Source organism: Nyctibius grandis, chromosome 16, assembly GCF_013368605.1.
Source record: "Nyctibius grandis isolate bNycGra1 chromosome 16, bNycGra1.pri, whole genome shotgun sequence".
Lineage (NCBI taxonomy): Eukaryota > Metazoa > Chordata > Aves > Nyctibiiformes > Nyctibiidae > Nyctibius > Nyctibius grandis.
Genome location: NC_090673.1, coordinates 3,877,041 through 3,892,479, shown reverse-complemented (window position 1 = coordinate 3,892,479; position 15,439 = coordinate 3,877,041). Strand labels below are relative to the sequence as shown.

Here is a 15,439-nt window from a genome sequence, read left to right as displayed (position 1 = left end):
TAGAAAAAAACAACAGCCATGAAGCCATCTGACAGCTCAGCCAGCTGTGGGGCATCGCACCCATCAATCGTGGGAAGCCAGCTGTCTGCGTGGCTCCTTAATAAGAGCAAAACAGAGCGGTGGGCAGCCAAGTCATCACGCCAATTACGTCTGCTGTGTCTCATCAGTCTCCAGAGCCCTAATAAAACCTCCAGGCACTGCAGACCAAGATGGATTATCTCTAGAGAGATGTCAATATGCTTCAAAATAAGAATCCTTAATGAGCTGACCATTACTGCTAGCTTAAAGTCTGTGCACAAACACACACATTAAATACGTGGCTGCTTCATTTCAAGTATCCAGGAGATTTTGAAGCAGGAAAAAAGATATTTAGCAGTGTCCAGGTGAACCTTAAAGGAAGGGTGACTGCAACATGATATTAATGGGAGTCCTCACCTTCCAGCAAACCACACAATCAAGCCCTAGAAGTACACAACTGCTTCGTTATAGGTACCCACTTCCATCTGTCTAAATACACGGAGGAATGTCAATGTCACAGCAGGTAACACTGCAATAGTGTGCTCAGCCAGCCAGAACGGGGAGCAGCCTGCAGCAGGGCTCACCCAAGCTTCCCTACAACACCTGTACACATCCAAGTCCCTGTGAGGAAGGATTAATTTTATCTAATGCAAGTGCAAAAAAAAAATTAAAAATTAAAAAAAAAACCGCACAAACAAAACACACACCACCAAATATCAACCTCACCCAAATATGCAAATTTTTTGCACCTATTTTTTATGCCTCACCATGCTGAAACACAAGTGAAGAGTCATTTAATTTGTATTTGACCAGAGACTTAACAAAAGTACAATTCATACCTAATTACTGATGAAAATCTAAAGCTCCACAATCTCCATCTTACAAAAGGAGCTTGGGATGCAGGAGCAGCTGTACCAGACAGTGCCAGAGGACTGGAAGTTAGTGCCAGCTACGGGGGAACAGGGAGAAGCGGGTTCTGGAGACGGCTCCGAGCAGGGATGGGGGAGAAATGCGGTGCTGAGCTGTGCAGAGGGGACGGGGATTGCAAGCCTGAGGGGTGCTACATCTGCTCCCATTTGCAAATAGAGATGTCCTTTGCATCCCACCCTCACAGCCGGCTGACAAACCAGCTTGAATTACACCCCCCAAAATCCAGTCATGGTAACAGACATAATGATCAATAAGTACCGAGGGCAAGCACACTCATCCCACTTCCCACCTCTACAGCAAAAGCAATTAGCAGAAATTAAGTTTTACTCCAGGCTCATCAAAACTGGCCTCATGTCCTCTGACTCCCAGAGGAGAACTGGGCTTTAAGACTTTTTTTTCCTGCTTATTTTGTTAGTCTCTGTGAAGGTTCAGTAGCTTTGGGTCATCCCATCCTGCCAGGCACCACCAAGCACTGGACTCGGGTCTCTGGAATCGAGCATGAAAATAAAGCAAACTCGAGATTGCAACCCAGCGAGGTGATTTTACTCATTTATTTATTTAAACGCCAAGTAGTAAACTACTGCTGTGTGTGGCCAGCCTGGCTTCCCTGCTGAACAAGCCCAGGAAGGTTTTAGGACAGGGACCCCAGTTCACCTCTCCACAGCAGGGAACACAAGTCCCTCCAGCCTCGCTGCAAACAGGACCCAATGCTCTAACCTCACCACTCCTTCAAGGGCTGCACCTAAAAATGAATCAGCGTAGAAGGGGATAAAAAAAAAAACAAAACAAAACACCAAACAAACACAACAGTGTCTGGATCTTAAAGCGTTACTTTGCAGAGATGCAATTTCACCTCTGGCCTTTGAAACGATGCTCACCTGGGGCAAAAATCTGTTTCTCATTACACACCTGCACAACCCCACTTAATTCACTGAGAAAACTGGATGACAGAATATTACTGGGTGTTTCAAGTCTAGCACAAGTGGCTTGTCCCCTGGCATTTTGACTGATTAATTAAAAAATAATAACCTCTGTAGTAAGGCAGACAGCTGGTTAGCCAGCCCAGCCAGTCAGGCAAAATGTGCCTTTATCACCAAAAATCACCTCTGAAGTTTCTAGGCACACTCTGCCCTGCACATCCCTACCCCCGTGCCTGAATGTGCCCCAGCTGTGTGACCCACATGGGTTCCTACACTCTTCTTCTGAAATTTGGCCTGGAGAGACTAAAGTGCTCACTGAGAGCTGCAGTGAGGCTGGGGCACTGCAGGGACATTTGTCCCCACCCCAGCTGGCTCAGACCCCCTTCCTCTCTCCTCCCTGGGTCACCAGGGCTGCAGATGTACACAAAGAGCAGCAGGATGAGCTACCCTGGGCGAGAAGCCCGATTCCCAAATTCAGGAATTGCCAGAGAAACACCAAATACATAAGAGCAAGTATAAAGACTCAAACCTAGATTGATTTGGGTCTCATCCTGGCCAAGGCAAGCATCAGCTGAGCCTCGGCACAGCATCCACTGCCAGGCCACAGCTCTGCACATCCCCACGGACTCCACTTTGGCCAGGCTGTGGCGGTCAACTCCGACAACCAGGGTCTTGGGGAGGTGACCACCAAAGCCACCCAATTCAGCCAGCTCCCTTCACACTCCTCCTAAAGGCAGGAACACAGTGGGGTGGGGTGGGCAGAAAGCAATTTCATTAAGGACAGCTGGGCTGTAAACACTCACCTCCAACAAGCAACACCTGCCTCAGCGAGGGCAGCAAGAGCCTCCTTCCCAAACCACCACTGGGACCTTCCCTGGATCGCAGCTACCATTTGTAAACCCATCCTTCATTCCCCAGATGGCAAATACCGAACCAAAGTTAGGTTTGTAGGGCTATAATATTTCCTTAAAAGAAAAAATAAAATGCACCGTGTGCCATTCTCAGCACGTTCTAAGAAAGCACTAGTCCCTGCACACCCACAGCTCCAGCGCGACAGTTTATATTTGGAAACATCAGCTTGCACGGAAGGCAGTTTGATCAGTTTATAGCCTGGAAAGCCAAGAGGAAATCTCACAGCGCTGTTCCACCCTGGCAAGAGGCATCAGTACGGGGTGTAACTTACTCTGCGCCAGGTCTCACGAGCCAACGTGAGAGCTGACACAGCCTGGTTTTCACTGTCTGGTTGGGGCTTCCCACCCCGGTGCTTTGCAGGATCAAGGTCCCCGACTCTGCAAGCCAGCAGTGACAACCTCGCGTACCTGCACGCAGCAAAACACACTTTGCTCCCCAGAGCATGGCTCCAAGTTTCGGGCCCCAACGCCTCACAGGAGAGCCCATGGCTGTCCCCAACCAGAGCAGCTCCCCCCAGTACACAGCCTTACATCTCACTGGGTGAGGAGGCTGAACAGATGGAAAACACCATCACCCTGGAACAAAACTCCGGCGGAAGAAGGGAAAGGCACTTGCCGGATAAGCAGCGTGCTTGCACAGCACATATCCAGAGCTCATGTTAACATTATACATTATTTATCTTTGAATGCTTCAATAAAGTTAAACAGAGTCTCACGTGTCCTTGCTACCAGGAAATTTCCGTTCCCTTTTACCAATAAAAATCTGCTGTACAAAAAATAAAAGACAACAGGTCACTGTCCGCTTGTCAGCACAGGGGCTGCCGGGTAGGGAGGACAAAGTACCCCGCTTCGTTTGCTTCTGATTGATTTCACTTCCCGATTCCCACGCAAATGCCGCAGCTCGCCTTGCAAAAACATCAGCAGAGCACTTAAACCCAAACCAACCAGAGCTGATTTGTTTGGTCGGGTTTTTTCGTTTGTTTAAGCCTGTTTCCACCAAAACAACCAGAAACTGGAAACACTTCCAAGGAGAGAGCCCTAAAACTTTCAAGTTCCCAGACCTGAGAGCTGCGATGAGAAGGGGTGTATGGGGCGGGGGGGGAGCCGGACGGGCTGGAGCGCAGCTGGGCTCGCTGAACCGAGACCCGGAGCACCCACCGCGCCGGAGCACCCACCGCGCCGGAGCACCCACCCCTCGGCCGGGGCTGCGGCACCCCGGGGTGGGGGGACGGGGACAGGCACCACATGGCCGCGCTCCCTGCCCAGCCGGGCTTGGGACAGGCTTGCAGAGCACCCGAGTTTGGGTGTTTGGGGTTTTTTTTGTTTAATTTATTTGCTTATTTTGCTTTTAATCTTCCTGGCCAAAGTTTCGCCCCCCAGGCCAGCTCCTCCCGCACCCCAAAGCCGCACCAGTGCCTCGTTAAACCCCCGCAGCAATCCCCCCTCCTCCTCTCAGCCGCGTTATTTGCTTTTGTTCCGCGATGACTGTAAACAGAAGGGGGGACGTTTCCCTTCTTTCCCGGAGTGTTTTTCCTCCGCCCCGGAGCCCTCTCCCGTGTGCCGCGGGTCCCACCGGCGCTGCCCCCCGCGGCCGCCGGGGCTGAGCCTGCCGGGGCACGACCGGCGAAGGACCCGGGGGCTAAAGCCCGAGGGGGCTGAAGGGCAGCGGCGGGGGGCTGAAGCAGACGGTCTCCCACGCACCCCCTCCCCAAACCCGCTCGCCTTCACGCATCCCACCAAGTTCTGCGAGAGCAACACCCGCATCCAGGGAAGGGGGGTGCTCGTGGGGGTGTCCCCCCACCACCACCTACTCACCCCTCCCCTCCTACCTGGGACATCTGGGGCCTGAAGTTGATGTCCTTGAGGTCGATGGAGCCGGGGGAGAGGTTGTGGAGCAGCTGGCAGAGCAGCACCCCGTCCCGCAGCGCCTGCGCCAGGTCGAAGACCACCGCCGAGGGCCAGACCACCCGGTGGTTGGGGGGCAAAACTTTGCAGTCGATGAGCCAGCGGCCGCACTGCCGCCACTCCTCCATGGCCGCCGCGCCGCTGCACACCCGGCCTTCCTCCTCCTCCTCCTCCTCCTCCCGGCCGCCGCTCAGGGGCAGCGGGCGGCTGCCCGAGGGGCTGCTCCGCACCGCGCCGCCGCGCTACCGCCCCGCTCCATCGCCGCCCGCCGCCCGGGGACGCATAGCTCCGCGCTGGGGCTCTGCGGAGGAGGAGGAGGAGGAAGAAGAAGGAGGAGGAGGAAGAGGGGCGGCGCGGAGTTTTCCGGCGGAGGGCTGCCCCTGCCCCCGCTGCGGCCCCACGGCCCGGGGCTAGGCGCGCCGCATCCTCCGGGAACAAAGCGGGGGGGGGGGGGGGGGGGGGGGGGTAAAACCCCGAAACCGGTCACGGCGGAGCCGCCCCCGCGCAACTTCGTCCCCCTGCCCCGAGGAAACTTGCCGCCGAGGGGCCCGACCTGCGCGGCCGCGGAGCTGGCCCTGGGGATGCCGCCGCGGGTGGGAGTTTTCTCCCCCCCAGCCCCGGGCAGCGGGAGGAGCTCCCGGGCCGCCCCCGCCGCCCCTTTGTCTGCGGGAGCCCGGGCGGGGACCGGGGGCGGGGTGCGCTCACGCCGCCTTGGCTCTTTGCCCAATTATATTTTTTTTTTCCTTTTTTTTACCCCCTCGCTCTCTCCCGCAGCTGCTGCTTCGCTCCCTGCTCCGGGCACACCGCGCCGAGCCGCGGGGCTGCTTCCCCCTCCCCGGGCATCCCCACCTTGGCGCCGGGGTCCCCCCCTGTCCCCGGGGACCCCCGTGCTCCCCGGCTGGCCGGGGCAGAGGCAGGACCCGACCCAGGGCTCCTCCCCCTCCCTCTGCCCGCACACACAACACCGTGCTTTGTCTGACCGTGCTCTTCCACTCTTAATCTCATGTTTGGGTTGCAAATACTGCAGGGGCGATGTTTAGCCCAAACAAGCTATCCTGTTCCTTGACTTTCCAACATGAGGACAACTATAATTAATTACCAGTGTATTTATTAAAAACCTCAACTCTCGGCCATTAACTCCTTGGCAGCAAACTCTTGAAAAATCTAATTTTCGCTGGTGGCTTCCATCCAAATCAGCACAGTTTAGAACAGCCTCCTTTCAAATCTGTTCAGAGTTTTCTTCCGAGATCCTCTCCCCAGAGTTCGTCGATTAATTTCCAGCCCGCCTTTCCAGATAGCCAAAACCGGAAGCCCAGACTGGGATGAAGGGAAGCTATTAACCTGGATGTCAAACAAATGCAACGCTAATCTCTTCCAAATGTAGCCAAGTGGAGATAAAGAAGAAAGAGCGACTCTGAGCCTTCGTTTCCAATGTAGGAAGGAGGATCCCTCCAAAGAATAAAAAACAATTGTTTAATATTCCAAGCAAAGTTTGGTAGGCTTTTTTTTTTGTTTTAATAGAACAGAAGTCACATCTTTTAGCCCGCTGTGCTGGCACTCAATCTGTGTCAGGTCTGGCTGTGTGCAATGCCCGCTGCCGCCCTGGCAGGGCAGGGTAAGTGTAGTATGATCCGAGAGCGAGCAGCATCCACGTGCCCCAGTGTCACCATCAGAGCTATGCCCTGCCCTGGGTGTTGCAGTTCCCCACACCCTGCGGAGGTGATTTCTCAGAATAACTTTCTCATTCTTTCAGTTGTTCATGAAGCTTTTCCTTCTGGTCTCCCACCAGATCTCCAACAGCACCCACTGGGCAGGAATCACAAGGCTACTGGAAGAAGTGGAGTCCTGCCAGGGATAATTTTGGTTGACTCTGTACCAGTCTGCCTTGGGAGGTCAAGGCTGTAGGTAGAGGACAACAGAGGGGTTTATTATACGTGTATAATTAAAGCTGCCAGCTACAGCCTGGCTTTTTTACTGCGTAATAAAAAGCGTACTTGGCCCCTGGACACTTCGGAACAATCACTGCAGCTGCAAAGCCAGGCTCTGTGTGGGAGGTGTTGCAGCAAGTATGCTTCTCGCCTGCCTCTGCAACAACCCAAGCGGCCGATGGCAGAGGTATGCTTGATAGCAGAAAAAAAACCCCAAAACCTGTAAGGCAAGGCTCGGTGAAGAGCATGTATCCAGCACACACGCCTGTGGGCTCGGAGCTGCAGATTATACAAGTGTCCTGAACCAGGACAGGGTACACGAGGAGGACCTAGACACTGCTTTCAGGACGTCCCCAAAGCTGAAAGGGAGCGTGTGTAAATTAAAGAGGTTGAATTCTGTGCTAGAGCTGGGGCTTCGCTTTCCTGCCCCTTGGCACTGCTGGGAATGACTGCCAGGGAAGGACAGACAGCCAGTGGAAGACAGACTGCCAGGGAAGGAAGGACAGCCCGGGCTGAGGCTGCTGACCCACACGCAGAGGCTGACACTACCCTCTGCTGGGGACCGAGCGTGGAGCTGCTCCTCTCCGCTAACAGGCTTCGCTGTGTGAGCTTTTAGTACTTTCTTGCATTAGAGAAGCCTGAGAGGGGACTGAATGCACTAGAAAGATGATAACAACAGCAGGAATATTACGGGTTTTCATCCCAAAATGTCTCAGTAACTAGATCCAGGGAGACTGGCAGGCAGCTATTGCCAGAGGGCAGGAGGCAGCCGCCGCAGCCTGGGTCCCCTCGCAGAGCGGGTGTGAGGGGGTACGTGGCTGGTGAGGCAGGGGCTGTTTGGGAACAGAACAGAGGTGCTTGGGCACATCGCAGTCCAGCCTGGAACAGGCAAAACTAGTCATTAAAGAAAAGAAGGAAGGAAGGAAGGAAGGAAGGAAGGAAGGAAGGAAGGAAGGAAGGAAACTTAAATGCACAAACGTGTACAAGGAGATCGTACCTTACAAATCAACCAAAACATACCTGTGAAATGGCCACCTTTCACAGTACAGTATATTTTCTGCAATGTCTGGTATTGCTCCTGAGAGAAGAGCTGACTCCCCAGTCAGCACATGCAGAGAAGCTGTCACCACGCTGCCTCTTTGGAGCAGCCATCGGAAAATGCCACTTAAATACAAGAGCCATATGCCAAGAAATCCCCATTTCCAAGCCAGCCAGTGTCTACGGATTGCCATTGCCACCTTCTGGATTAGACCAAGTGTGCACCAGCCCGTCCCAAACATGCTGCTGGCTGCCAGCAGCCCAGGGGACATCTGTCTCCAGCTGGAGCCAGGGTCCCCAGAGCAGCAGCCGTCACCGCTGCTGTCACAGCAGAGCTGTCAGCAGTTCCCCGTGCAGCCTACGTGCCATTTACATCACGCCCTTAGATTTTGTGATCTCCTTCCACCAACTATTTTAGGAAACCTGTGCAAGCCACAGCTCGGCAAACACGCTGCTCAGCAGCTCTCGCTAGATCATCAGTGAGGGACAGATCACACAAGTGGTGAAGTGCTGCCGTGTTAAACTACTGACATTCACTGAGTACAGACAATAGTTCCCTGTCTGGCTCATCTCCTGCTGTAAACACCTGCTCTACCTGTCCAGACAACTTGTACCCTGGAATAGTCATTGCAATTATCCCCCCGCTAATGGCCCTGCGCTCACGTCCTCTCCCCTACCCCCAGGCACGCTGCCTCCCAGAGCAGGCGATGTAGGTTATCGCCTGCTGCCGTGTGAAGGGAGAGCAGGAAAATCAACCTGGCATGGCTCGATGCTGTCAGGAGCGATGAACTGGATTCTCTTCTTGTCCTGGTGCAATGGGAGCAGTCAGCCACAGATCATTCTTTGTTTAGCCTGGAAAAAGGCAGTGCAACTCCACTGGACAAGGGCTCTCAACCCCGGTACCGAGCAGTGGAGCCAGCTCTTTCCTGGGCATTTCTCCGTGGAAGAATCTCATTTATGGCCCCATGGTGCTCCAGCTGTGCTGAATACAAGTCACTCTCTTCCAACACAGCATCGCGCTGCCAGGACAGCCCCACTACCCAGCCTTCCTCCACCGGGCCCCACCAACAGCCTTCCCATCAAAACCAAATAGACCCAAAGCTTATCACAGTCCTGAAGAGCTGGGTAAGGGGAAAACTGCCCAGCCCAGCCGTGTCTTACAGCAGAGGTAAGGCCCAGGGCAGCTCGCGGGGAAAGCAAAGCAGACACAGAGATTTCCTTGGAGGAAGGAGGAGAGGAACTAACCATTGGCTGGGCAGTGCCGGGGCTTCACCTCATACGTTCCACTGCTGCTGCTTCCAAGGCTTATTTGGGAAGGGTCCTGTTGGCAGGTGTCTCGGGGACTCACGGCGAATGCTCAAGCGGGCGGTCACAGGCAGCTGTTGACTTTCGGAGGTCTGCGGTTTCCAGTCCTTGTTCTTGCCTTATCTTGGCAACACAACCACCCCGCTTACCAGCTTCTTCTGTATGCTCCGAGTTTGGTGGTAACCGAACCGGTAGGTAGTTTTTTCAGAGAGGACCAAGACATCTCATCCGTGCCAAAAAAACCCTAAAACTGGTTCCACTAAATGATTTTGGATTTTGCTCTGCAGCTTCCACAAGGTGGGGCCTGGGCTGGCTCTGCCGTGCTGGCGGGAGGCAGATTAAGCAGGGAAGTCAGGATATTTCTAATAGTAAACATTGTAATAGTGTAGTCATTCTTCTTTTTTTTTTTTTTTATTTTCTTCCCTCTTTGTGTTTGGTCTAAATCTTCTGGGAACGGGGAATTGCAGCGTGCCTTCTATCTGACGGAAGTAAACCGCTGCGTCTTGTTTGTGTCCACGAAGGCCAAGCACAACGGCAGCAGCGCTTCGAGTAGCTCCGCAACAGATAAGCGTATGGGGCCCTTCACAGGAGATTAGATGGCACAGCGTTCACAGGAGATAAGAAGATTGGGAGCTTAAATTTAGCATCATCAGAAAAAGAATAAGCCCCACAGCTCTCTTCAAAACATATTTCTTACTGTGCTTGCAGGGGATAGTCGGGCTAAGGAAATGATGAGCGGGGGGAGAGGAGGTGCTGCTCAGTCACGCTCCTTTCCCACAGGGTCCCCTCTGCCGATGTCCCCCTGCGGCTGTCGCAGCCACATGAGGCTGTCAGGACACAGAAGGGTGTCCCCTGCCTGCCTTCTGCCCTCGGATGGGCAGGCACTGGGGGGCCTGAGAAAACTGAAGGGGTATAAAGGGTATCACACACCTTCCCACCACAAACGGCTGCCACACCAGTCACCCACCAGAAGGGAGACTGGGCAGCAACACGCTCTGCCTTGGCTGTAAATCCCAGGGCTGGGACCCCCCCCCGGCACCTTCAGCAGCACGGAGAGCCCCTCTCCCAAGGGCAGTGATGGAAGGGGTGGGCAACAGCGGGCTCCCCAGTTCAGCCCCCGTGCTCCCATGTGGGATGCCACGGGCTCAGAGCACCCAGGGCTGGGTGACCCTTTAAAACCCTCTGTGCACCCAGCTCTGCTGGCACCCATGGGACCCACGCACCCCACCCGGGGTGCCCCACTGCCATACCCCGGCCCCACACACCCCACCCGGGGTGCCCCACTGCCCTACCCCGGCCCCACGGACCCCACCCGGGGTGCCCCACTGCCCTACCCCGGCCCCACGCACCCCACCCGGGGTGCCCCACTGCCATACCCCGGCCCCACGCACCCCACCCGGGGTGCCCCACTGCCCTACCCCGGCCCCACGGACCCCACCCGGGGTGCCCCACTGCCATACCCCGGCCCCACGCCCCCCGCCCGGGGTGCCCCACGCCGTGCCCCCGCCCCGGCCCGCCGCCCCCCCGCCCGCGGCTCTGGCTCCTCCCGCCGTGATGCGCTCGGGAGGCGCCTCCGCGGCTGCTGCGCCGAGCGGCGCCGGGGCCGGGCCGGGCCGGGCCGGGCAGCGCAGGCAGGGGGGGGCCGGGGCCAGGGGCGGGGGGCGCAGGGAGCCCTCGGGGGGGCGGAGGGGTGGGGGGTGCCCCACGGGGTGCGCGCAGGGGCAGGAGGGTGGGGGAAACCCGCGGGGGGCCGTGGGCGGGTGCGCGGTGCCGGTGGAAGGGGTCGGGGGGGCTCTGGGGGGCGGGCGGGAGGTGGGGGGCACGGTGGTGCCGGGAAAAGGACCCTCGCAGGGCAGGGACCCCCACTGCCAGGCCTTGGGGTGACCCTCGCTGTGCCCCCCGCAGGTTGAAGCCCTGACGCGGTGGTGGCAGGAGGCGATGGGCACCCCAGCTCGGGTACCGTAACCGGGGCTGGAGGCAGCATCTTCTCCTGCATCCCTGAGCGCGTGACCTGCCAAGCTCCCAGCCATCAGTCTGGCGTCAGCGTGAAGCACAGGTGGAGAGTTACTGCATGGGCCTGGGCGCTGGTGACCTCTTAGGTCTGACCCCTTAGGTTTGCCCTACGGCTTCGGGATCCATTCTTCAGGGAAGCAAAACTCATCCAGAGCTGCTCAGCCCATCCCTCCCGGCTGCGGAGCACACCCACCGCCGTGGAGCCACCGCTCGCGCCTGTCGAGATACTTCGTGGACTCAACAACAAGCAGCTCGTGTGTGTGGTCCCTTCGCAAGATGAACCACGTAGCGGCATCACCACTGGATAAGCTTTCGGAAGTCCTGGCTTGTTATTTAAGCAAGGCCAGGCTGCCCGTTGTGATTTTTGGGTGCGGGTATCCCCGCTCCCTCTCCTGAGTGGTGCTTACGCCGACCAACAGCCCGTGGGTCCTGCGAGCCGTGTCCCTGGGGATGTTCTCCCTTGAGCACAAAGCAGCAGCAGACAACCCGGACCGACCCAGCAGGGTGTATTTCAGAGCTGCTGGGAAGGAGCTCTCGTCTTTGGAGTTGTCCTTGAGCAGATGACTGACAAAGTGATGAACGGGAGGGTGCCCCTGCCTGAAAAAGCCTTGTCCGAGGGCTACGCCCGGCTGCGGTACAGGGACACCTCGCTGCTCATCTGGCAGCAGCAGCAGCAGAAGCTGGAGTCGGCCCCCCCCAACACTTACCTGAGCCGGAGTCGGAGTATGTGGTACTCGCAGTACGGCAATGAAGCCATCCTGGTGCGGGACAAAAACAAGCTGGATGTCTCCAGGGACACGGGGCAATCCAAGTTTTGTGCTATTATGTAACGGTGGTGGTTTTGCATCCGAAATCCACGCGTGGAGACAAACCAGACTCGCATCAAGCTGGGGGAGATGGGTTTGCAGCACCCTCACCACACACCCGCGGCTGAAGCAGCGCGTACGGGATAGGCCAGAAAGGCTCTCTGAAGTTTGTGTTTGTTTTCGCTGTTGGTAGCGTCAGATTTTGCATGTCATTGAGTGTGTATAATGAAAACAGTCTCTCTCGGGGACTCACGAGCCTGTGTTTGCTGCCTAGCATCTTGGCAGGGTCCGTGCTGGACCATGTGTTGCTTGTAAGTGGCTTGTGTACCGTGAGAAACACCCGCTGTCATTTGGGAGCCATCGCCAGCAGGCACTTTACTTGCTGGTCCTTACACGTTGCCAAAGCTCTGCCAGTGCTGGTGGGAGAGAGGTGAGCGTGGATCCGTTTCCATTGAGGCTGAGATTTTAGGAAGGTGATCTGCAAAACTACCCCCCGCGGCCATTACTTGTTCTGCTCGCCCTGTCTCCCTTTAGTTACTGCCCTGGAAGTGGTCTCTTACAACCAGGTAATGAAGTGATTTATTGTGAGGGGGGATGAGGGAAAGAACGTATGGGGAATTTCATCTGAGCCTTCAAAGCCCCTGGCAGGAGAGGTGTGCTGCAGTTCACCCTCTCTGATGCCACAGTTTGGTATCGTGGAAATAACGGGCAGGACTTGTGGAGTCGGTGGAGCTGACTCCCTTCACGCAGGTAGATCCCCAGCCCACGCTTCAGGAACGGATCCCCAGGTGAACCACCTGAAAGGGAGGGCCAGGCCCAGCAGAGCAACAGGAGGAGAGCTCCTGTGAATACATCTCCTGCCAAGGGACACGAGGAAACTCCTCCACAGGACGTACCTGCCCCCAGAGACTGGTTACGGAAGGAAACAGGCTACTGGAGTTTGCTTTGCATTGAAGCTTTAATGCATGCAGTAGCTTGGAAGGGTTTATCGTCTAATTCGGGTTGGATAGTAGATTTGGTGCGTGTGTTTTAAAAGTTGTGTCTGGGAGTGTTTGTTTCAATTAACTGAAGGATTTTAGGAGGGAAAAATACTACAACTGCACCTCTTGGGAACAGAGACTGCTTTCTGGATGTTTCCCTTAGAGCTGGATCCCTAACTTGCTCAAGGCAAGATCAAGCTGAGAAACCCAACTCAGCAAGTACCTAAATCTTATTAAAAACAAAGCAGTACCACTTCCACGGGTGCTAATTATGCGTCCAGCATTCAGCATTAAAGTATAACATTGGGCTTAATTCACAGCCTCCCTTTATGTCCTGCCTAGGATGTCCTCCTGCAGCCCCACGTGCCTAATCCCGCAGCGCTTAGGTACAGGCTTAACTTCAAGCAAATCAGTATTTGATGTTGACTTCAGTATGGATTATTTACCTGCCTAAAATTAGGCACAGTCATTACTTCTGTTATATTTATCTAAAACCTTTTTGGCATTTTTCAAGCACTTTATTTATTTTATTTTTTATTTTTTTTTTTAATACAGTGAGAGAGAATCTCTTCCACCTTTCCCGTGTGGGTTCAATGCTAGAACATCCCCACCCGAGTTTGCTGAACTCAATGTGCTGAGCAGAACAAACTGTTTTAACATGAGATTGTAGCGGTTTGAGGTCCTCAGCCCTGATCCGTAGCACGTGTATGCACTGCAAACCGTAGGCAGCTCATTTTTTAAAAAATACTATTTATGCATGTGTTGATGTTTGGTACTTTACGTGCGTGTGCTCATAAAACTAAACCTGCTGATGGACCTCAGTGCTTCGCAGGCCTGTGCATTGCTCTGCACACTCACATAGTCCTCTTGATCTTGCCAGGACTAGCTCTGACTGAGAAATATTTTGGTTAATAATAATTTTTCGACTGGGAAAAAGCATTCAATGAGATTCACAAAGGCAGCGAGGCTCCAAGGGCTGCCGGCAGCAGTGGTGGTCCTGTACTGGGCACGCTGTTGAAGGTAGAACGTTGCCTGGGATGTGTGACTCCAGTTCTCAGCCGAGCAAATGGGTGATTATTTATAGGAAGGGGCAGGAGGCTGGTCTGAGAGCAACTCTGGGAAGTGCAGGGGCAGGCAACCTGGAAAGGGGGGTTCAGGGCTCCCAGGGGAGCATGTGAACTCCAGGAGTTTAAGGAACAGCACCTCCCCAAACACAGCTGTTCGTTTTCTTTACTTTTCTTATAGAAAAAAAAAAACCCACAGATTTTTTTTTTTTAATTTCAGTAAGAAAGTTGATTATTTTGGGTATAATCAGTCTCTTTTTGTTTATGTGGCTGGTAAACCAAAATTCAGTTATTTGGAGAGTGGTAATTGGACTACACAAGAATAAATACTTAAGTAGGTGCATAAATTCTTCCAGGATTGAGGCTGGACATGACAGTACAGGAAGAGTGTGACTTGTTCTTCCCTCTGTGAATGTGACTGTATTATTTTCCATATCTGTGTGTCCTTCTTAGTCACAGCAGGTTTGTGGAGTGGCTGCTATAAGCGAGCATTTCTGTGAGCCAGTTGTGTAGTGTTGATACACTCGTTTAAAACACTGTTGTAGCCTCTGTGATAAAGTGCATTAAAATGATTTGAATGCATCATCGTGAGCAGCTGGTTTTCTTCTGCCTGTTAATCACTTTGGCACATTTGAGGATTACAGCTATTATCACTCCCATAAAGGAGAGGGAAAGCTCAGCAGACAGGCAGCTCCTCCCAGTTAGGAATTACCTTAGTTAGTGGTGGGGCTGTGGGTAACCCCCCTCTCCAAAGTCACACCACTTCACCTGCGAAGACTGGCCGTGTCTGGAGGAGGCTCCTCCAGGTTCCCCAGCCCAAGAGCCCTCCTCAAGCCTTAGCAGTGCACTGGGGGATAAGGACAGCCTCTGGCTGTCACATGTGCAATAACCTCTATTGCTACAGAGGTTAGCACAGGTTCGCCTGAGGTTCTGAGGTTCGCCTCAGCTGTGTTCTGCCTGTCCTCAAGCTCCTCCAAGTCTGTGAGAAGCAGCACCAAGAAATAACTCACTAATGAAGTGCTGAAGTGGGGCAAACTGCCTCACAGATTTTTAGAGGATAGGCTGAAGAAACATTTCCTTTGGGGGTATCACTGATACAACACACAGCTACGCTGACACAACAGCTAAGCAAAACAGGTTTGCTGAAACCTCAGAGAGATCGTGGCTTTTAAACCCAGCTAGCAGGAACAGGGTTAGAGAAAGATTAACCCTGGGGAAACCTGGCTGTTGCAACCCTTACCTTATAAATAAACCATCAGGCATGCGTCCGAGAAAGCTAACAGCAAAACCAACCTGAACCCTCTCCAGTGACCAAAATAGATCCTGGCCACCAGACAATAATGCCAAGCCTCCGCTGTGAATGTGACCAGCCCCTCTGGGCCCTCCCCTTTCCCAGCTGCGTCTCCCACAGCCCGGTTGCCCTGGGATCGCTGACCTGGGGGGCCAGCACAGGCTGGTGGAGCGGGTGCCACTGCCAGTGCTGCTGAGAAATTCCCTCTGCTTCCTTCAGGTCCTGGTGGCTTGAAAACAGCATTACACCTGGGTGAAACTGTCATCTCGTTTTCAGCTGACTTAACCTCAATCAGATGCAATTCTCACAACATCTAAGACCCCTTCAGAC

At 54.4% G+C, this 15,439-nt stretch overlaps 2 protein-coding genes across 3 annotated transcripts in view; one reads left to right on the top strand and one right to left on the bottom strand.

The window, feature by feature from the left end:
• Positions 1–4,999, bottom strand: part of VAV2 (vav guanine nucleotide exchange factor 2) — a 130,230-nt gene extending 125,231 nt beyond the window's left edge. Inside the window, exon 1 of the mRNA XM_068413907.1 lies at positions 4,609–4,999. Coding sequence (XP_068270008.1) covers positions 4,609–4,812 — 204 coding nt within the window. The 5' untranslated portion in view covers positions 4,813–4,999. The remainder of the gene's footprint in view (positions 1–4,608) is intronic.
• Positions 5,000–10,516: 5,517 nt separating this feature from the next.
• BRD3OS (BRD3 opposite strand) lies at positions 10,517–14,400 on the top strand. Of its 2 annotated transcripts, none has more exons than XM_068413898.1 (2): positions 10,517–10,586; positions 11,069–14,400. In XM_068413898.1, the coding sequence occupies exon 2, from the start codon at positions 11,529–11,531 to the stop codon at positions 11,796–11,798; it is 270 nt and encodes an 89-aa protein (XP_068269999.1). In that variant the 5' UTR covers positions 10,517–10,586; positions 11,069–11,528; the 3' UTR covers positions 11,799–14,400. The 2 variants fall into 2 exon arrangements, with proteins under 2 accessions (XP_068269999.1, XP_068269998.1); XM_068413897.1 differs by having other exon boundaries at positions 10,524–10,586; positions 10,861–14,400.
• The last annotated feature ends 1,039 nt before the right edge of the window (positions 14,401–15,439 follow it).

Coding starts and splice junctions, on each gene's coding strand:
- BRD3OS (XM_068413898.1), top strand. CDS start 11,529: ATGACTGACAAAGTGATGAACGGGAGGGTGCCCCTGCCTGAAAAAGCC.